The 22,152-nt window shown below is 39.0% G+C and overlaps 1 protein-coding gene across 1 annotated transcript; it reads left to right on the forward strand.

The window, feature by feature from the left end:
* The first annotated feature begins 423 nt into the window (after positions 1-423).
* DCT (dopachrome tautomerase) lies at positions 424-19,798 on the forward strand. Its single transcript, XM_007667964.3, has 8 exons — positions 424-1,124; positions 6,361-6,660; positions 8,401-8,501; positions 8,687-8,853; positions 10,295-10,474; positions 11,545-11,680; positions 17,380-17,581; positions 19,500-19,798. Exons 1-8 carry the CDS (start codon positions 812-814, stop codon positions 19,718-19,720), a joined length of 1,620 nt encoding a protein of 539 aa, XP_007666154.2. The 5' UTR covers positions 424-811; the 3' UTR covers positions 19,721-19,798.
* The last annotated feature ends 2,354 nt before the right edge of the window (positions 19,799-22,152 follow it).

Consider the following 22,152-nt stretch of genomic DNA (forward strand, 5'->3'; position numbering starts at 1 on the left):
GAGCTCACCATTCAAGGGGATTGTGATTCTGGGGAGACGATGCCTAAGTGCTGACTAAAGCAATTCCTTATCCCACAGCTTTTATAAATGCTTCGTTATTTCTGAAGTTGTCTGACCCCTTGATGAAGCCTTCCTAAACTGACAGAGATGAATCATAGTCAACCTGCACTCTGAGACCTTGGTCTTTTGAAAGGAACCAACTGTATCCACTGCTTTCCAGGGGTAAGATTGAGGTCACAGCCTGATGGGGCACATGATGTGGATCCCCTACCCAATTCAACCTCATTGTATTCTTCATGTCATGTGCTGAGCATGAGGCTCTCATCAGGGCTAATCCCCCTAATGAGGGCTTCTCCCAACTGCTACAAAACCTCAGAATTCACGAAAGCTTGGCAAGCCTTACTGAGTAAAGATAGTGTGGGTTTTGCCTTTTGAACTGAGTTCAAAGCAATTAAAGTCCAAGGCTGAAAAACAAAAATGAAATATTCCAGCAAATAAGAAGAGTGGCTTTACCAATGTCTAAATTAACTGGCTTTAGACAGAACCCAATTTCAGGGAGAGAGAAAGAGCAATGTGAACCCAGCTCTCATTAAATTTAGCTGCTCGAGAGGATTCTAATTAAATCAAAGTTGTTCCAGTTCTTTCACACTTAAGTTACATAAAATACTGAGTGTGTGAGTCCACTTGTGCATTGTATTTTCATGTGGATTCATGCAAGGAGAGAGACTGCTTGAGGGAAACAAAGAGTGAAAACCAGGAAGAGGAAGGAGAGAGAGACAGAGAGAGAGAGAGGCAGGAAGAGACAGAAGTCATGACCTTGGAGCCGTGGCCAGGTCTGCTGCGATGGTGGGCTCTCTTCACTTGCCTTGGTTACTGGAGCCCCTCTGTGGTCCGGACTCAGTTCCCACGAATCTGCATGACAGTGGAGTTGCTGGTGTCCAAGGAGTGCTGTCCTGCTCTGGGGATGGAACCTACCAACATATGTGGCTCTCTGGAGGGCCGCGGGCAGTGTGAAGACCTGAAGACTGACAGCAGGCCCTGGGGTGGACTCTACACTCTCCGCAATCAGGATGACCGGGAACAATGGCCCCAGAAGTTCTTCAACCGGACCTGCAGGTGCATAGGTGAGATGGGGAGGGGAAGAAGGGCATGTGGAGAAGAAAGAGAGGGAAAGCTCCAGCAGGGAAATGCTATTTGATCTTTTTGGCAGGGGTGCTTTCCTGAGAACCTCTTAAACCTATGAACATTCTTCATGTACTGATACTGCCACCTTGCTGGCTAGAGGTGAAAAATCTATGGTGAGCACTGCGAAAGATCTAGTTTTCTTAAAATGCCCAGTGCTGAATGATTTTTCACAAATATTCAATAGTGTGGCAGAAAAACAGCATGGCCTAGTGGAAAGAGTATGGGCCTTGGGAGTCAGAAGACCTGATTCTAATCCTGGATCTGCTTACTTGTCTGCTCTGTGACTCTATGCCTCAGTTCCTTCATCTGCAAAATGGGAGATCAATAGCTGCGCTCTCTCCTACTTAGATGGTGAGCCCTATGTAGGACCTGATTATCATCTTCCTCAGTGGTTGACACATAAAAAATGCTTAACAAAATCTACAATTATTACTGCTGCTGCATGGTAAAACGTTCATATAACAAAGATTCCCGTTCATTCTAGTAATCCTCTATTTCACTTAATTTACTTTTAAAAGACCTTGAAACAAAGTACCTCCCATGAAAAAGTTCTCCATTAATCCCTTCACTTTCTATTGCAAAAGGTTTACTATTTTGGGAGCCCTCTGTTCACCTACTATTGGCCAGAGGGTTGGCCCAAGGGATCACAGTTAGTTTTTGGATGCTCAGTAGGTAGTCTGTCCTCTTAAGCCCTGCTCTGCTTTTCTTTTGTCTTGAGAGCCTTAGTAGTGGCTTAGTAAATTGGACTTATATGTAGAAGTCAAGTAGTTTGGGTCCTGTTCCCAGCATTCCAGAGAGCTAAATGGAGCAAGACTTTTATACTTTAAAAAGCAACAAACTAACATGCAAAGAAATTGGGGTTTTGCTTTGGTAGGAATTGGAAGAAGTTAACAAAATCAGTGAGTTTAAAGTGAATGGAGATTGGGTGATTTAAAAAATCAAACCAAAAACCTTTTCCTCACAAAAGAATCCAAAAAGCTCTCACTCAGAATATGCCATGCAGTTTGGTCTTGGGCAAGTGTTTTAGCTGAGCGGTGCTGCCACATCTCCATAGAAAAGTTGGAGAACAACGATCAAAGAGCTTCTAATGCCAGACACTTCAATGGGTAAGTTGAACTGTTCCTAGTGTGAATTTTAAGACCTCTTCTTAATATGGGCTTTGACTTCCCTTACTAAAATGGATTCCATTGACTCCCCAAGGGGCATTTGCTCCTCACTACCTCCCCAGATTCTGTTAATAGTCTTATTCTCAAAACAGCCCTGGAAGCCTACACAATGTTGTACCTGTGAGCAGCCTTCTGTTGGGTATTGGTGCCCCAAGGGCACCAAAGCCCTATGTTCTGTTCTGAGAACAAACTGAATTTCAAACTTTTTTTTCCCCCTTTGGACTGGACACTTTAAAATTTCCCTCTATTCTCCAGTTCCCCCTCTGTTCTCTTTTTACCCTTCAGTATTTTAAATGGAGCATTTCTCTTTTGGTGCTTTCTTATCTCCTTGGTTATATATATATAATTCAGCCAGTGCTGAGTGGTGATCACGTAGTCAGGGTGGATGGTGTTATTATATTATGTAAATATAAATATATAAATATTATATATTTATATATATATATAAAATAATAATCTATAGTATGTAATGGGAGACTGAGGAACACACACTTAGATGAAAGTGCAATTTACACAAAAAAAAGGTAATATGGGTAACATAAAACCAGAACAAACCAACAGACATATCAATACACCCACTCTTTATTTGAAAGCCAGCACTATTAACAGTGAGAGTCTATCCTAACGGTGGGTGCCACGGCACATCTTATGGTTCTTTCCACAATATGAGCACACAAAATCATTCCCATAGCTCCATGGCTGTGTTTAACATTTGTGATCCCTGTTGCCTTTTGGCCCCTCGGTTCCCTGAGCTTCTCAGAGATTCTATTCAAGCATAACAACCACTCTCGCAAGCATATATGTGTATCATACTAAGGTAGTTGGAGTGAGTAGTGTGATTAGGATCAGGGGAAATGAATTCATTGTGTGGCAGTAGTCACAGTTTCCAGGGTATGAATTGCTATCTGACAACAGAAAGGCTCTTTTCTAGTAGTGTTTCAAGTCAATGTTCAATGGTTGAAATACCTGATCTTTTTCTCTTCTTTCTGAGGTGGGGAAAGTGTTTTTAGTCAAATGGTTAAAGTAGAAACTTAGTCATCAGAAGCCTAGGGTCTGCTCTCTGCTTTCAATTGCTTATTATCCCTTTTAGGGGTGAATTAAAAAAAAAAGTGATGAGATGAATTGCTGGAGAATTTGGCATTCGGTCTTTAACACTTATAAAACATGCCCGCAGTTGAAGCTTATGGGAACATTTCAATTGCACCTGTACCTTTGTGTTTAAAAAAATATGTGGATACAGAGGTGTGGTGGTTTTTATTTTTTGAACATTTGGCACTGAACTCTTGTTTGTGCAAGTGGTATAGTAAGTGCCTCAGTTTTTCTAATCTCCAAAATGGGGATAATGAAGCAAACTTGCTTGTAAAATCCTTTTGAGCTCTGCAGATGAAAGGTGCTATGTGAGTGCAAAGTATTGTTATTATTATAATAGAATTTTTAATTAAAAGGAATAGGCTATTTAGTGCTACTTATAAAAGCATTAATCGTCAGTCTTTAAGACTACTTAGTCTAATAGTCTTCTGAGGATAAATTGATATTTTACAGGAAGAAACATGCCCTCTATTCATTATTTTACTCTTTCTAGTCCAGCCCTAAGAAGGTGTAGGTCTCGTAACTTCTTTGTTTCAGGTTATGTTAAAGTGGTGAATAGATCAGTGAAATTCAGAGATTCAAACTAGACAACAGAGACCCAAAGCCTTTTGAAAAAGCTGTCTTATTGAGACTTTTCTTCTTTTTAAGTTTAAGATTTCATTAAGTGTGATACCAGAGTTGAAAAATAATAATTACCTTACTTGTGAAACTGCCCCCAAATACTAGTGCCTTAGCCTTAAAATCAAATGATAGAACAGTTTTAACTTGCATTACTGCCCTGCTGAAGAGGTTTTATACATATATATATATATATATGTATAGTTTGATCTACTGAAGCCCATTCATTCATTCATATTTACTGAGCACTTACTGTGTGCAAAGCACTATACTACGCACTTGGAATGCACAATTCAGCAACAGATAGAGACAATCCCTGCCCAACAACAGGCTCACAAGCATACTCCTAGGACTCAAATCTCAAGTGAAATGAATGGATTGAAATTTAGTTTCCTTCAACTGTGAGGGAAAAAACACATTTCTTGATTTGAATGGCCCTGTTTCATACTAAATCTTGAGCAAATTTTCTTATTTTGAGCATATGTAGACATTACACTCTCACAAGTGTAACTCATTGTGTTGAAAGAACATGTTTAATACGACTGCTAAATCCAAATTATTAGTATTTATTAAGTTTTGTCTACCAGATACTCAGGAATATCAGTTGGAGCGAAGACACCGTCCAAGCTCTTGAAGAATTCACAGTCTAAGAAGGGAGACATGCAGGCACAGGAGTTTAGAGAGAGCTCTCTTCCTTGAGAGCAGGGACTTTGTCTCTTACTTTTATTGAATTGTCTCAGCTATCTATTACAGCAGGTGCTCAGTAGATACTAATTTTTGAACTAATTGTGAATGTATCAACTTTTGTCTTTTTACCTATGCTTTTTGAATTCACCAGTCCTATTAAACACTGCTTTCAATGCAGTCAACTATACTTGCCAGAGTGAAATTTCTGTAGAAGGAAAAAATGAATGAATGAAAGAATAAATCAGTGGTATTTATTGAGAGCTTGCAATGTGACGAGCACCGTTCTAAGCATTTGGAAGAGTATGATAAAGTAGAGTTAACAGGAATGTTCCCACTAGAACAAGCTTATTTACAGTGTAGCAGGAGGTACAACTGGTAACAGCAAAAGTGCAAGACTGTAAGCTCCTTGTGAGCAGGGAACATGCCTAGCAATTCTATTGTATTGTACTTTCCCAAGCAATTAGAACAGTGCTCTTTTCACAGAAAGAGCTCAATAAATGTGATTGATTGCAAAAATAAATAGATCACATTCTGTAAATAAACTAATATGCAGAAAAGTGCTAAGTTTTGCTGATTGGAAGAGATGACGAGACAAGGACAAGAAGCCCTGTGGAAAGCCTCCTGGAGGAGGTTTAACAATCTTTAAAGGGGAGGTAGTTCTTTTTTTTTTACTGCCATTAATGGCCACCAAAAGGAAATATGGCTTAGTAAGCACTGTAGTTATTAACTCAAGACCCAGGACATGAATCAGCAGCAATTTTTGGCATAGGCCATTTGAAAATTTCTCTTGCCTTTTGCCAACAGAAATTGGAACTCAGATGTTCCAAGGTTAAGGCTGATGCACAATGGGCAGTAATTTATTACCTAGCCTTAGAGAGCAGAAGAGCATCTTGCTCAACTGACTGTTGCTGGCACATGTGCTAATGGACATTCAGCTGGGATTGAGTAACAATTATGGGCAAAATCAACCACATCTTGCAGAATTCAATTGCAAAACTGGTGTGTAGTTCAGAGCCATTTCATCCACAAAGAGAACAGTTGCAGAAAGATTTTGGATAAGGCAGGGGACTCTGGCAATATTTGCTTACTCTTAAAAATATTCATAGAAAGCAAAGAAATTTAAATCCAGGCCAGTAAAACTTAGAATATACACGATGGTTTCATAAGGGAGAAAAATTTCAGTAAATTATTTGTTGGCTTTGTATTCTTTATTAAGCTGTGTTTCTGAAACTTGGATTTTTGATGAACTCAATAATTTGTAAATATCCCAGAAAAAAAAAACAACTACAAACTTTTCATGCATTTGCAATGATCTTGGACTTTGTAATCAGTCAAATTTCACCCGGATTAAGGGATGCCCAGATACAAGCATCTCTCTAGTTCAATTCATTAATAGATACTTCAGTATCACTTAGTGTTATGAGGTTACTAGAATTTTAGTTTTCATATAGTCTTGGGAAATCAATCTGTCATCCATTTGCTGAAAATGGAATCTTGGGGGGAAGTTAGAGAAAATTGACTTCTTTGGTCTATTTCAATTCCATTTTCTGTACCCAAGTATGCATTTGTAGGTGAGAGAAAAATTGTATAAACCCATCTTTTCTTTTAAAACTAGGAAATTTTGCTGGTTACAATTGCGGAGACTGCAAGTTTGGCTGGATGGGTATCAACTGTGATCAAAGGAAACCACAAGTTATTCGGAAGAATATCCATTCCTTGTCTGCCCAGGAGAAGGAGCAGTTCTTAGCTGCTTTGGACCGTGCGAAGAACACCATCCACCCTGACTACGTGATCACCACTCAGCACTGGCTGGGCCTATTAGGGCCCACCGGGACACAGCCTCAAATTGTCAACAGTACAATTTATAACTTCTTCGTGTGGCTTCATTATTACTCTGTCAGAGACACACTACTAGGTTGGTTTTCCCTCATATCCTTGGAGTAAAAAAAAACAAAAATAGGGCATAACAGGATTGTTCTCAGGCTTTCAAGAGAGCAAATGTTGAATGAAATATACTCCAAAATATGCCTGGAGTTGATGTGAATTAGACAAAGGATTGAATTATAGAAGCTCCAACCAATTCTTTGGTCTTGTTTTGTGAGACCCTAACCTTTTCTTATGGTACTTATTTAGTCATACTATGGGCCATGCACTGAACTAAGCGATGGGGTAGATAATTATAACAATTACAGTATTTGTCAAGTGCTTACTATGTCCTAGGCACTTTCCTAAGTGCTGGGGTGGATACAACCAAATTGGGTTGGACACAGTCCCTGTCCCATGTGGCACTCACAGTCTCAATACACATTTTAGAGATGAGGTAACTGAGGCCCAGAGAAGTGAAGTGACTTGCTCAGTGTCACATAGCAGACAAGTGGCAGAGCCAGGATTAGAACCCCTGACCTTCTGACTCCTAGGCAAGGCATGCTCTCTGCTGTGCCATGCTGCTTCAAGATACAAGATAAAAAATTATTCTCCTATTTGGATTTTGGCTATTGGTTCTAATTACTGATTTTCCTATATTTGGCCCTTTATGCATAAAGCAAAGAATTTACCAAGCAAAAGGTAATTAATTTGGACTCTATAAAAACACATTCTTAAATCAGCATGCCCCTGAGAATATTCTTTCTAATAAATAAACTTAATTAAACAGATGCCTACATCTGATTAACCTGTATCTAACACTTAGAATAGTAAGTGCTTAAGAAATACCATAATTAGAATATAAAAAACTTCTGATGCTCTACTAGAACTATCATTTTGGACCATGTTTAAGATAATCAATGTGAAAATTTTTGGACAGCCACTCCCATGAGGTGACAGTGCCCTGGAGCCTAAATAAATCTCTTATTTGGAACTCTGGTTTATAAGGGTCATTTGGGGCAAGGAAGTCCCAGTATCCTGGGACTCAGCACTTATTGAGTTCCTATTTTGGTGTGGTGCAACTATATTAGGAACTTGGGGTATTAACTCATATCTATATATTTGTTTATACATACAGCAGCCAGCACACATAACAAAAGGGTAAGTCTGAGAGGTTGAGAAAGAACATACCAGATTGTTGCAATTTGGAATGGCAGGACCCAGGAGAATTCAGTTTGATTGACTGCAGGAAGGATGTGTTTCCCAGAAGACCAGTTCTCCTAGTCAATCTAGGAGTCTGCCCAACTGTTAACTGCTGTCTAGTACATTGGCCACTTCCTGCTGCCTGCTTCCACTTCCTGCTGCCTGCTTCACCTTTCTTGACCCTGAGGATTGCCCTGAGCCCTTCCAAGTATATATATGTATATATAACTCATATATATATGAGTTAATACCCCAAGCTCCTAATATAGTTGTATGTGTGTATAGAGTATTGTTAGTAAGCGCAAGTTAGTATGTAGTAAGCACATGTCAGGCACTGTACTAAGTGCTGGAGTAAATACAAAATAAACAGGTTGGACCCAGTCCGTGTCTCACATGGGGCTTACAATCTTAATCCCCATTTTACAAGATGAGGTACAGAGAAGTTAAGTGACTTGCCCAGAGTCACAGCCAAGACAAGTGGCAGAGCTGGGATTAGAATCTAGGGCCCCCACTGTTTCTCTAATCTATATAACTGAGTTTCTGGTTACTATTGCCACAGTCCTGGCTAAATCTTCTCAACTCTTTTCAGGCCCAGGGCGTCCATTCAGAGCCATAGATTTTTCCCACCAAGGACCTGCCTTTGTTACGTGGCACAGGCACCATTTACTTCTGCTTGAAAGAGACCTTCAGGTCAGTCAAAATTCTTACATGGGTATGATTTCTAAAATGTTCACTTGCTTCTTCATTCCTTTGTTGTACTAAAAATTTCTGCTCTTTATTAAGAGTCAATATTATCACCCCCCACCACCCCCACCCCCCAAATCTCAGGTGTCAGGTATTGTGAAATGACTCAGTGGATTTTCTTTTTACTACAGAGACTCATTGGCAATGAATCTTTTGCTCTGCCTTACTGGAACTTTGCCACAGGACAGAACGAGTGTGATGTGTGCACAGATCAGCTTCTTGGTGCATCAAGACTAGACGATCCTACACTGATTAGCCAGAATTCAAGATTCTCCCACTGGGAAATTGTGTGTAATAGGTAATGACATTTTCATTGGAAAAGACAATCATAATACTGTAGTCATATTCTTTCCTACAGCCTGAGGTAGATTCTAAGGTTTTCTTGGCAAGTACCAAGGAATTGACTGTCTCAGTCTGAAGTCTAGTGAAGTTTCTCTCATGATACTGCTACGACAAAACTCTTATTTTATAGGTCTCTCTTAATTTTACCTGTATTTCATTTAATGTTTTTGCTTGTGACATGGAAAAAATCTATCTTGGTAAATAAGTAGTCTACATGTATTTAGTAGTAAAATATAATTTATTAAGCTCTTATTGTTTTCAGAATACTGTACTAAGCACTGGGAAAGAATACCCAGATGGAAATTAGACATACCTCCAGGCTCTCAGGGGGCTCATACTTATGTGAAATAATTTTCTATTCCAAATTATAATGGACAATATTCCCTTAGACTAGCCATTCATTTGTAATTTCCTGGAGTCATGCAAGTTTTTTCCCAAAGTCCAGCATATTTTTCATCTAGTCCATGCTTCATATGAGTATATCTGCAAAATTATTAATCATTTTATCAATCAGTGGTATTTGTTGAGGGCTTACTATGTTCAGAACACTGTACTAAGCACTAGGGAGGGTACAATAAAATAGAGTTGGTGGATATAATCACTGCCTTCAAGAAATTTGCAATTTAATAGGGTGGAATTAATCTCTGACCCTGTGCCAGTTTGTTGTACTCTTTGAGGGCAAGAATAATGTTTTCCAATTGTTTTGTTCACAGTCTGGAAATGGAAAAGAGGATAAGACATGGATTCTAATCCTGGCTATGCCAATTACTTGCGGTGGGACCTTGGGCAAGTCACTTAATTTCTTGGGACTTCAATTTCCTCATCTGTAAAATGGGGATTAAGTATCTGTTCTCTCTCCTGTGAGAGAGAACTGTGAGATCCATGTGGGAGAAGGACTGTGTTCAAACAGATTAACTTGTATCTTCCCCAGAACTCAGAACAGTGCATGACACATAATAAGTGCTTAACAAATACCAAAGTTATTATTACTATTATTATTATTATTATTACTGCAATTATGAACCTGGTAGGTCTTCAGAACACTTGAGCCCAGGGGTTGGGAAAGCTTCCTGTCTCTGTTGCTGCTATTCTTTCGAAGCCAAGTTTAACTCTTCTTTTCTTTTATTTCAGGTCTCCAGTTCCGGGAGAAAGAGTGAGAGTGCATGTGTGTGTGTTTGTGTGTGTGTGTGTGTGTGTGTATGTGTGTTTGTATGATGGGATGAAGACTAAGGAACACTAGGGATAAATGTGTCAAAATATTATGGATTAAATATGCTTTGAGAAAAGCCCATAGAATAATTTTTCCTGTATCAAAGTCTTATTTTCCATTCAAATGTTCAGAAGAAGGTGCAAATGTACTTTCTCATTTTGTCATCAAAATTCTTTACAAATATTAGCCTGGATGACTACAACCAGCGAGTTACACTATGTAATGGGACAAATGAAGGCTTACTGAGAAGGAATCGACTAGGAAGACCTAATGAGCAGCTACCAACCATGGAAGACGTAAAGAATTGCCTCTCCCTTCAACGGTTTGACAATCCTCCCTTCTTTCGGAACTCAAGTTTCAGCTTCAGGTGAGTGTTCCTGACTCATTCCGAAATAGTTTCCTCCACAACCCAGAGTCTGCCATTTCTGTGTCTGGAGGGGATGGATTGTCACTGTTTATTGTTGTATTATACTTTCCCTAGTGCTTAGTACAGAGCTAAGCACATAGTAAGCACTCAATAAATATGATTGAATGAATAAATGATAAAGTCTTGGCAATGGTGGGAAAGAAGTCCCATTTTGGAAAGGTAGAGTGTTTCTGAAATTTTGTGGTTTGGTGGGGAGTACTTGTTAGTGTATTAGAGGCTTCACCTGGACAGTGATCTGGTCAACCAATTCTACTGTACTGTACTTTCCCAGCACTCAATAAATACCACTGATTGACTTTTCTATTCATAAGGACTAAAGCTCTAACATTTTTTGAGATTTTCCAGGTTCCAGCCTGGAGTTTAATAGGTGCTCAGCCGATACTACTTATTTCCCAACGGCCTGGCAACAGCCAGCTATTAGCTGGAGGCAGAAAGAGCTCAGGCTGGCATCATTGGTTAGCATTCATGCTGGGTGGTGGAAGAGTTGCCTTATGAACTTAGTGCCTCAGCAAAAATCTACAGCAATGGTAGGGTGCAGAGTACAGTGCTAGATGTAGAAACTTCAATTTCACATCAGTGTTTTTTATGGTATTTGTTAAGCGCATACTATGTGCCAAGCCCTGTACTAAGTGTTGGGATAGATACAAGATTGCCAGATTAGGTGCAGTCCCTATTCCTGAGGAGCTCACAGTCTTACTCCCCTTTTTCAGATAGGATACTGAGGCACAGAGAAGTTAAGTGACTTGCCCAAGGTCACATAGCAGACAAGTGGCAGAGCCAGGACTAGAACCCAGGTCCTTCTGACTCTCAGGCCCATGCTCTTGCTTATTATTATATGGGCTAGGAAGTAGTAGTACTTCTCCTCCTCCTCCTCCTCCTAGTAATAACTGTGGTATTTGTTAAGAGCTTACTATTTGCTAAACAGTGGTAGATGCAAGACAATCAGGTTGGATGCAGTCCCTATTCCACACGGGGCTCAAAGTGACAACTGTCTTTTCTGTCTTACACAGGAATGCCTTGGAAGGGTTTGAAAGACCAAATGGAACCTTTGATTCCCTAGGGTCAAGCCTTCACAACTTGGTTCATTCTTTCCTTAATGGGACTAGTGCTTCCCCCCATTCTGCTGCCAATGATCCTGTTTTTGTGGTATGTGTTTTTTCAACTATCACTAGAGGTGGAGGGGTGCTTAAGGCAGTATTTTTTTTTTTTTTTTTTACTAAGGCCTGGCATGTGAGAAAGTCTTCCTGAATCGAAAAATTTTTCCTGTTTTTGATGTCAGAGCGGGAAAAGGATTGGTCAACTTGTCAATCGTTTTAGCGTCAGCGCCGATAGATGGTCTGAAGGGAGCATGGCCATATAACATGGAAGCTTCACAGTATTTGGAAAACCTGAGCTCTAATTGAACCTCTTGGCCCATTTTACTCTGACTGTTCTCCCTAAGGAAAGAAATATAGACAGTTGAATTGTAAATTTCAGGATAAGAATAAGTTCATCTTTCACTCAGATTTATTTATTTGAGAAAGTTGCTCACTGAGAGAGCCTCCTGAGACATAAGGCCAGCAATGTGAAGGTCTAAGATCAATATAAAGTATGCTTAGAAACATAAAAATATTGTTTCAGTTGTTGAACTTCTGTGACACTTTTTTTGCCTTTCCAGAAACTTGCTTAACTCACTATGAACTATTTTATTGCTATTTGTCTTCATGGCTAGCTTCCTTTGTAGGATGGTTCCAAAGTCACTGCAAAAAAGAGTGACTATTTTGAGTTTATGTTCTTTTGTACAATTAACTCAAACTGATTGCATTGGTGAGTTTTGGGAAAACTTGTACTGAGGTATACAACATTTTACAAAGACACCACATATAAATGAAATCCTAAACTGCAATTGGAACCTTAAACCTTAAAGGTAGGAGCAAATAATCTGTGGGTTCATTTTTCTTTTTCCACACACTTGCTCTACCATGCACCCATAATAGCTGTGGGCACGAATAGCCTGTCATTTGCAGAATCAGGGTCCTGGATTTTATTTTAAATTATATTTTCATTTCTTTGCTCCTGCTTTCTTTTTGGCCTGCCTAATTGCTACTGTTTGGCTACCTCTGTGATTTCCTTATCTTTGACTAACAAGTGTGCCCTAGGGCAGGGTGGCACTGCTGAGAGAGAATGGTATTCGGGTTTCATTTTAGACCCTAGGCCCTCTTCCAGAATTCTCCAGGAGTTCCCTTCCCTGTTGGATTTTATGTAGATACACAGGAGTGGAGTGAGATTGATGGGTTCTCTTTGATGACTCACCTCTGCTCCCTGCTTCCATGAACTGAGTCATCGTTTTACCTGGAAGTGTCCTCAGCAGTTACAACTTTGGTCCCAGGTTTACCCACTTGCCTTCGTTTGCTGTTTTAGAGATGCTGTCTGAGCAGGATGGGTCCATTGTCTCTATTTTTTCCAGGACCTTTATTTTCCAATTATGTACTTAAGTTATTTCTCAGGATTAATTCTGAGGAATTCACTGCATACATAACAAGACTTTAAAATACAGTGAACCGCTAATGGACGGAGGGAATATATTCAGACTTGGTTACAGTCCTTCTGGTTATCTTTCATTCCCTTTCAAGGTTTGACCACTGAAGTCAGTTAAGTCTCAAATCATTTTTCACATATTGACTTCAGCTTAAAATATTTCAGTTGGTAAAGCTAGAGCTGTGGTAGTTGATAGACTGCATTTTCCTAGAAGTTTTGGAAATGCTCCCCAAATTAGAAAGGTATAAAATTGCATCTGATCTCAATATTGATTAAATAGAGAAAGAACTACCAACAAACCATATGACATTCTAATAATTCATCCAGAGGTAATTGAACAAATATGTACATGTTTCATGGAAAGAAAGGTAAGGCCCCAAATACAAATTGCATGATCTGCAATTTACATTTAGATGTCTGACAGGAAAAGAAGAAAAGGGATAGCTAATTGATCATTAAATTAAATAATTCAGTTGACTGCCAAGAGAGGATTCATATATTAGAGAGGAGCAATTCATTTGGAAAGAAAGAAATATTTTCCCCAAAGAAATTGCTTCTTCCTAGTGTAGGTATTCTTACAAATATATCTATTTCATTTTGGAAGTGTTCATTTTTTGAGTTCTTGGCTTGATTGATTGTTTAATATTTTTTCACAATGAATTAGGTGCTTTATGATTCTTGTCCTTTTAATGGATCAATAGAAACACACAGTATTATTACTCTATATCTTTAACCAATCACTTGGATGATGAGAACGAGTAAGCACGTAAGTTAGAATAAAACAAACTAAAAAAGGTAACTTACATCTCAGAGATCAAGGCTAAAATTCAAAAATTTTAGCACACACTGTTCTAAGCACTGGGATAGATATAAATTAATCAGGTCAGATACAGTTCCTGTTCCACATGGGGCTCACAGTCTAAGTAGGAGAAAGAACACTGTGTGTAGAGCACTGTACTAAGTGCTTGGGATAGTACAACAATAAACAGACACATTCCCTTCCCACAGAGAGCTTACAGTTGAGAGGGGCAATTTACATTTGACAGTGGTAAATTGGAGAAATTGTTAGGAAAAAATGCCAGTCAGAACAAGCATATGATGGTGAAATTAAGAAAACTAATCCACAATAAGGGAAATGATGAATTAAGTACTAATATGTGTTAGAGTTTTTGTTTTTAAAAATCTCATTTTTAAGTTTTCACATCACAGAATAATTGCCACAATCCATAAAGCATTACTAAGAGAGAATGGGGAATGGGGAGATTCTTAATTAGCCTTGGCATTGTCAAATGGCATAGACAGAGTAGATTTAGTGGTAACCCTTTCTACTGACCTCCCTTCACTCCAAAATAGGTCAGGGAAACAGATATGCTAATTGATCTAAACACAAAGGAAGGTAGAGGCAATTTCTCTGAAGAATTCTAATTTAAGAGAGAGTGAGAGAAGATTCAAACCACAGTAGTAGGGTTTCTGGAGGGAAAGTTAAACTCTCCCCAACCAGAGTCCTATTCTAAGTTGCACAATTATCGACACTAAGTGAAACCAAATCAGATACAGCAATATTACTTAACGAAAATATAAATTCTCAAATTTCCCACTTACTATTTCTTCAGTAACTACACGTTTCCTCCAGCCTGAGTGAACATACATATTCCAATTTTAACAAGCCAGCTGCATAAACAGGAGATTTTCACCTTCCTCTAAGAAACTCTTCTTCTCTCACTTGGATGGGATTTAGGAAAAATTAAAATAATTTCTAGCTCCCCTGAGCTCTCTCCTCCTATACAAGTCTCTGGTATTACTGTGTTTCAGAATATCAGACACATTACCATGATCAAAATCTGGCCTCCCTGCTGGTTGCCCAGTGAAATATTGCCAAAATGATATACTTCTACTCACAAACCATTTGTGTGAAGGAGACAGGGTGTGCAAGCTCGAAGAGCCTCCTTTTCTTGGATTTTTAAAACTCTGCATGTGTTCTATATTTATGCCTGTTTTCTCTTGGAAATGGTCAAATCCCATGATGTCATTTCTTGACTGTGCATGCCACAAGCATGCAGGCAAGGTCTCTTTTTTGGCAGGGGGAGGGAGACTTTCACCCTGGTTTAAACACTCACCTACCTGAGCTGGTTTAGGTACAGACCTAGTGGACCAGGGCTGGGAGATGGAGTAGATTGCTTGTTGAGGTGGCATTCTGGTCCTACAATTCCAAATCCTCTGGTAGAAGAATATTGCCAGCGGTCCTAAATTGATTTGTAGAAAAAAAGGAATGTTATTTTATGAAGTCTGAATAACAGATTGTTTTCCCACAATCAGATGACTTTTTCTCACCTTAAGCAACATTTTAAAGTTCAATAAATACTCAAATTTTGCTTGAATGCCCTTATTATCTCCCTATTAATATTGAGACAGTCATATGGTGTTTTCTCTTTGATTTACTGTTTCTGGTCTCAGCATTTCTCATTGAGTGAAGCAGCCTAGTTTAAAAACAACACACTAATTTAACTCTTTACATTGCATTTATCTTCTACTGCAAGGTCAATGGATTGTTTCTCACTAGATTTTTTTTTAACCATTGTTTTCTTTAACTTGTACTCTGTCCCTCTTCATGTTTGCAGGTGATAATAATAATCATAATAATCACAAATGTGGTATTTGTTAAACACTGACCATATGCCAAGCACTGAATTAAGCTATGGAATAGATACAAGATAATCAGTTCAGACACACATTCTGTCCTACACAACACTTCCAGTCTAAGTAGCAGGGAGAACAGATGTTTAATTCCCATTTTATGGATGAGGAAACCGAGGCTCAGAAAATTTAACTGATTTTCCCAAGGTCACACAGCAAGCAAGTAGCACAATCAGAATTTGAACCCAGACTCTGAGGGTTGGGCTCTTTTCACTAGCCCATTCTGCATCTCTTCCTTGCTTGCATCTCTATGTTAGTTATAAAATTACAGTAAATTTTCTTACTTTAGTCCCTTAGATTTATAGTTTTCGTCTCAGAGAGAGAGAGCTAGATAAGAGAGACTGGTTATTTTTTCTTAGCTAAATATTAACATAATCCTGGAAGTCACAGTGCCTCTCAGGTAGGGCATTTACATTTGACTGAGAATCAAAGCAACAATATTTACTGAGTACTTACTTGGGGCAAAGCACTGTTTCAAGTGCTTAGAAGTGTACACTGGAATTTGTAGACATGATCTCTGTACTCAAAAAGCTTACAATCAACTGGAGAGGACAGACACTGAAATAAATTATAGGTGGGGGAAACACTAAGTATAAAGATATAATTGTGGTATTTGTTAAGCACTTACCATGTGTTGAGCACCCATTTGTTCTCAGTGCAGGGGAAATACAAGTTAAGTGACTTCCCCAAAGTCATGCAGCATGCAAGTGAAAGAGCTGAGATTGGAACCCAAGTCTTCTGACTCCAAGGGCCATGCTTTTTCCACTAGGTGACACTGATTCTCAAGTGTGCTAGAGGAGATACGTACATGAGGACAATGAAGATGGGGAGAGTTAAACACCCAAGTGGACTCAAAAATACCAAAGCTGCAGATGGAGTAGTCTGGGATAGGCTGGGGTGACGAGAGAATAATCAGGGAAGGCCTGCTGGAGAAAATGTGAATTCAGAAGGATTTTGAAGATGAAGAGAGCCATGACCTGCCGGTTGCAAATGAGAGGGTGCAGGGGTTCCAAGTAGGAGGTAGGATGTAAGCAAAAGGTTAGTAGCGAGTATGATGAGAACAAGGTGCAAAGAGTAGGTTGATTTGAGAGAATAAAGCACCTGGGCTGGGGTATGGTGGGAAAAGCAACTGATAAGAATGGAATAATTGATCAATAAGTTATAAAACTTAATTTCACAGTATTGGTAATTCTAAATAAACAATTCTCAGTCTAGAGCAGGATTTAAGTCAGGGTTACACAACATAAAGATTCAATTTTACAAAAGGGTGATATCAAATAGCTCTATACCCAATAATATACTTACTTTTGCTGCAATACACAGGAAATAAAGGCTCAGGCAGAAAGATTGTGTTCACAAGCAGTTTTAACCTTGATTTTGCTGAATTAGCCCATGAATTTAGTAATCATGGTGGTTCTGGTAAGAAAATGTTGAAAAACCATGAATGAAAGCTTAAAGCCTCTTTTCGTGTTGCACTGTTTGTCAGCATAATCTTTGTGACAGGTTTAAACAGTTTACCCAGATGTTCCTCACAGCTAGAATTTTCCTATTCCATTTAAGATCTTTAACATCAAAGCAGTTGGAGACATGATGGAACAGACCAGCACTAAACTATGTGTTCAATTTCATTGCAGGTCCTTCATTCTTTTACTGATGCCATTTTTGATGAGTGGATGAAACGTTTTAATCCCACTGCCAATGCTTGGCCTCAGGAGCTAGCTCCCATTGGTCACAATCGAATGTATAATATGGTTCCTTTCTTCCCTCCTGTGACTAATGATGAACTCTTTTTAACCGCAGAAAATCTTGGCTACAGCTATGCTCTTGACTTGCCAGGTAACTAAATACAGCTGCTAAACAGGGTGATTCATTTATCCTCTGAAGGCTTTTTTTTAATGCAGTACTGTAAAGAAGGGAAACATACAGTATGGGTTTGGTTTCTTGTCCTTACACTTGCCTGAATTTATTCACTATCACTAAATTAGGCCATCTGAGGATCCAAAAGAGATGTCATCTTGTGCAGATGGAGTGGATGGTTTGTTAGCACTTCCAGAAAATTCCTATTGTGCAGTGATATCCAGGACTTGGAAAACGATGGGTTTTTTGTGCTTAAGACCCATTCCTGTCAGTATCTGCAGACCTGCCATCAAATCTAGAGAGCAACAGAAATGAAAGGGAAAGATACATGAAAAAGTTAAGATAAGAAGGAAACAATCTCTTTGGGAAAGGTAGACAAGACTGTATCAACTGATTAGGAAAGATACACTCAGATTATCAAAATCTCATAATTTCCTGCAACTGTTCCCCTTCCTCTCCATCTGAATTACTACCATGCTGCTGCAAGCACTTATCAAATCCCTTATTGCTTACCCTGCTGCTCCTTCTCTCCCCTTTCCAATCTATACTTTACTCTGCTGCCCAGATCATTTTTCTAAAAAGAACCATTTAATCCATCTATTCTCAATTGGTCATCCATCCTCCTCTGCAACAAATAGAAACTCTTACCATCGACTTTAAAGAGGAAGCAGCAAAGCTTATGAACCTGGGTGTCAGAAGACTTGGGTTCTAATCCAGGCTCTGCAACTAACAGCTGTAACACCTTGAGAAAGTACCTTAACTGCTCAGGCCTCAGTTCCCTCATCTACAAAAAGGGTATTCAGTACCTATTCTCCCTTCTATTTAGACTATGAGCCCCATATGGGACCTGATTGTCTTGCATAGACCCCAACACTTAGTGCTTATCATATAGTAAGTGCTTAATAAATATTATTATTAGTATCATCTGTGCACTTGGGTCTGTGCATTTTAAACACTTTGATATTCATTCTTCCCTTAGCACCACACACATATGTACATAACCTTACACCCTGCCATTTCCTCTTTCAGTAATTAATTTAATGCCTGTCTCCCCCTCTAGACTGTGAGCTCCTTACACTAAGGGATTGTGACTACCAACTCTATTGTATTGTGCTCACCGTAAGCACCCAGTATATATATTGATTGATTGCTTGAACAGCTAACATGTGTGCTAATTGCCAGTTCATCTTTTTACATTTCTGTGTGACAATATACTGCAAAAACCAGGGACAATGGGAACATCATCTACTCTTTAGGCTTGCAACTCTTTTATCCCCAAACACAGGCACTACCAAAAGGAATTTCTAAACTACCTGTCATACTCATTGTTTAAGGTCTACTTTGCTCTATTTTCACTGAATGAGAAGCAGCATGGCCTACTGGAAAAAGCAGGAGCCTGGGGGTCAGAGGACCTGGATGTAAATCCCGACTCTCACTTGTCTGTTGTGTTTTCCCTGGGCAACTCACTTATCTTTTCTGTGTCTCAGTTATCTCATCTGTAAAATGGAGATTAAGACAGCTAGTCCCATGGACATGGACTGTGTCTAACCTGATTATCTTGTATCTACCCCAGTTCTTAGTACAGTGACAGGCGCATAGCAATTAAGAAATACCATTTAAAAAAATGTGTTTGCTTTTGTAGTTTTGCACAGTGCAAGTAGTACTTTAAATGGAACGTCTGCTATCCTAAAGAAAGGTGATCTATGTTTGACTAATAGTTGTGGAGGCGAAGGACAGTTTATTTCATTCTAAGAGTAGGAGTGCCTACTCAAATTTCATTGAGCTGGTGAAATATATCCAAATTGCGAAATAGTTTACTCCTCTCCCTCTGAGGAAGTTTAACCGCTAAGAGTTGTGATGGGACTGTAACTGTGATGTCTTATTTCCTTATTCCTAGTTCCAGAGTCAGTGGAAGATTCACAGACTTGGGTGACTCTGATTGGATCAACTGCTGTAGGAGGACTAGTTGCTTTAGCTTTAGTCCTTTTGCTTCTACTTGTTATTCAGCCCAGAAGACAGAGACAAGGATTCGTCCCATTGATGAAGGCAAACTTCAATAACAAAAACTACACGGAAGAAGCCTGTAGCTCCAATCACATCACCATTGACTTTTCCTAGGAAGAACTTAGCGGTGTTGTAGAAAATTTGTTTAACTTTTACCCAGATATTAAAGGCATGTATTCCTTGGGGACCTAACTGCACTGTTCTTGCAATGTTCCTCAGCTCAACGTGTATTTTTTAAGGGTATTTGATAAGTACTTACTATGTACCAGGCACTGAACTAAGCACTGGGAGAGATATGAGTTGATCGGCTTGGACACTGTCGCTATCCCACCTGGGGTCACAGGGCTTAATCCCAATTTACAGATGAGGTCACTATGTATTTTTTGCTTCTATTTAATGTTCCCAAATGCCTTGTATAATGCTTTGCATAGAGTGTATACTCAATAAATGCTAGTGATGGTGATTACAGAGCATTTATTTATAGAGGCACTTCAATGTTTATTATATAAAGTAAAACTAGAAACACCTTCATCAACCAGATCTCCCACCCTTTCTCTCTGTCTCATTCACTCATTCATTTATTCATTCAATGTATTTATTGAATGATTACTGTGTGCAGAGCCCTGTACTAAGCACTTGAGAGACTGCAATATGACAATAAACAGACACATTCCCCACCTGCAACAAGTCTATGATCTAGAGGGACTTACAGTCTAGAGGGAAAGACTGTCTATCTAGAGGGGTCTACAGTCTGTCTCTCTTTACATATTTTTTTAAGGTGTTCTTATTAATTTTTTAATCTATCTTTTTCATATATATGCAATCAATTGAGAGAGAAAATAACATATTAAACAGATTCCTTTCTGCTTCCTTTCTTCTCTTTCCTAACTCTCTTTTCTCTACTTGATATTTGTGCTACACTAATAGTACAGTGCATTACACCTCATAGGAGTTTAGGAAATACTAGTATTAATACTACTGCTACTGATGGAAAGGGCACAGTCGTGGGACTCAAAGGACCCGGGTTCTAATTCTGGCTCCTTTACTTGCCTGTTGTGTGACCTTGAGCAACTAACAACTTCTCTGTGCCTCAGTTTTCTTATCTGTAAAGTGGGGGTTGAGAACCTATTCTCCCTTCTCTTTAGACTGTGAACCACCCATGGAACAAGGACTATATCCAAGCTGCATCTACTTGTCTAGCCCAGGGTTTAGTACTGTGCTTAGCACAGAGTAAGCAATTGATAAATGCCACTATTTTTTTCTAGTGGCTGGGCATTGGTGAGTTAGATTTTACATAAACTATTTAATTCCCTCTCTCTCAACAGGATTCACATCATTTAAATTATACTCTTTCAACAACAGAATACTGTTAGGTCTTGGTAATTGTAGTTGAGTATTTAGATCTTATAGTGATAAGCACCATATGGAAACACAGAGAATTAAAGGACAATTTCTTTCATTGAAATCCAGCTACTTCTTTTCTGGGAAAGGAGATAATAGGAAGGATGCTTTAAGGGTTTTTATTTAGCTTTTACAGGTTCTCTATTTCTTCCTAATTAAAGCTTTTATTATTACAATGGATGAAACTGGTTGAAACAATTTGCCTGTGACAGTTTGCCTTTTCTGGGTGGTGGTGTAGCCTCAGATAAGTACTTTAATCTCTCAATCAATATATTCACCTATTAAATGGAGAAACCAGTAAAGCTTATATCATGAAGGAGCTGTGTTGCCTGCTTATTTATGGACAAAGTACTTGGTAATCCTTAGATTCACATGAAAATAGGACCTTAGTAAACCCGGTGCTGATGAAGGAAGCGGGTATTACTGTAAACATTTGATTTTTCTCAAGTGGTGATAATTTTGGTATGAGTTAAGTCTTTATTATGTGCCAAGTGCTGCATTGAGGACTGAGGGTGGATACAATGCAAAACACATGGAGTCCTACATGGGGGTCACAGTCTAAAAAGGAGAGAGAACAGGAATTTACCTCCATTTTACAGATGAGGAAACGGAGACACAGAAACTTGCTCAAAAGGTGGAGTCAAGATGAGAAGCCTGATTCCCTTTTAGCCTTGTGCTCTTTTAGCTTTGTACTAGACCTCATGGCTTCGTAGTGAATTATTTATGTACACCAGTGTGTACGCTTAAGCATTGCAGCTTTTTATTTTGACAGATAATGCTTTTGATGGAGGCCAATCCATTGTGTTGATATGGCTGAAAAGTCCTTAGTGGTACTGACAATCCATTCTATACTGTGGATCCTAAAATAAAGTCCTTTGTTGCTGCTTCCAAGCCAGAGAACAGCAGTAATAAACATATAAGTTGATAATAATAACAATGCCTTAATTTTTGTTTAGAGCTTCCATTCCCAAAGTATTTTCACATTACTTATCTCACTTTTACCCTCATGACAACCCCTGGAGGTAGATAGAAAGGTAGGTATTATTATCTCTATTTTGCAGATGAGGAAACTGAGGTACAGAGAGTTTAAGTGATCTTCCCTAGGTCGTACAGTAGTTAGTGGCAGAACTGGACAAGAGACAGGC

The sequence above is a fragment of the Ornithorhynchus anatinus genome, chromosome 10, assembly GCF_004115215.2.
Source record: "Ornithorhynchus anatinus isolate Pmale09 chromosome 10, mOrnAna1.pri.v4, whole genome shotgun sequence".
Taxonomy (NCBI): domain Eukaryota; kingdom Metazoa; phylum Chordata; class Mammalia; order Monotremata; family Ornithorhynchidae; genus Ornithorhynchus; species Ornithorhynchus anatinus.

Coding starts and splice junctions, on each gene's coding strand:
- DCT (XM_007667964.3), top strand. CDS start 812: ATGACCTTGGAGCCGTGGCCAGGTCTGCTGCGATGGTGGGCTCTCTTC. Junction 6,661..8,400: donor TGTCAGAGACACACTACTAG/GTTGGTTTTCCC, acceptor AACTCTTTTCAG/GCCCAGGGCGTCCATTCAGA. Junction 17,582..19,499: donor CTATGCTCTTGACTTGCCAG/GTAACTAAATAC, acceptor CCTTATTCCTAG/TTCCAGAGTCAGTGGAAGAT.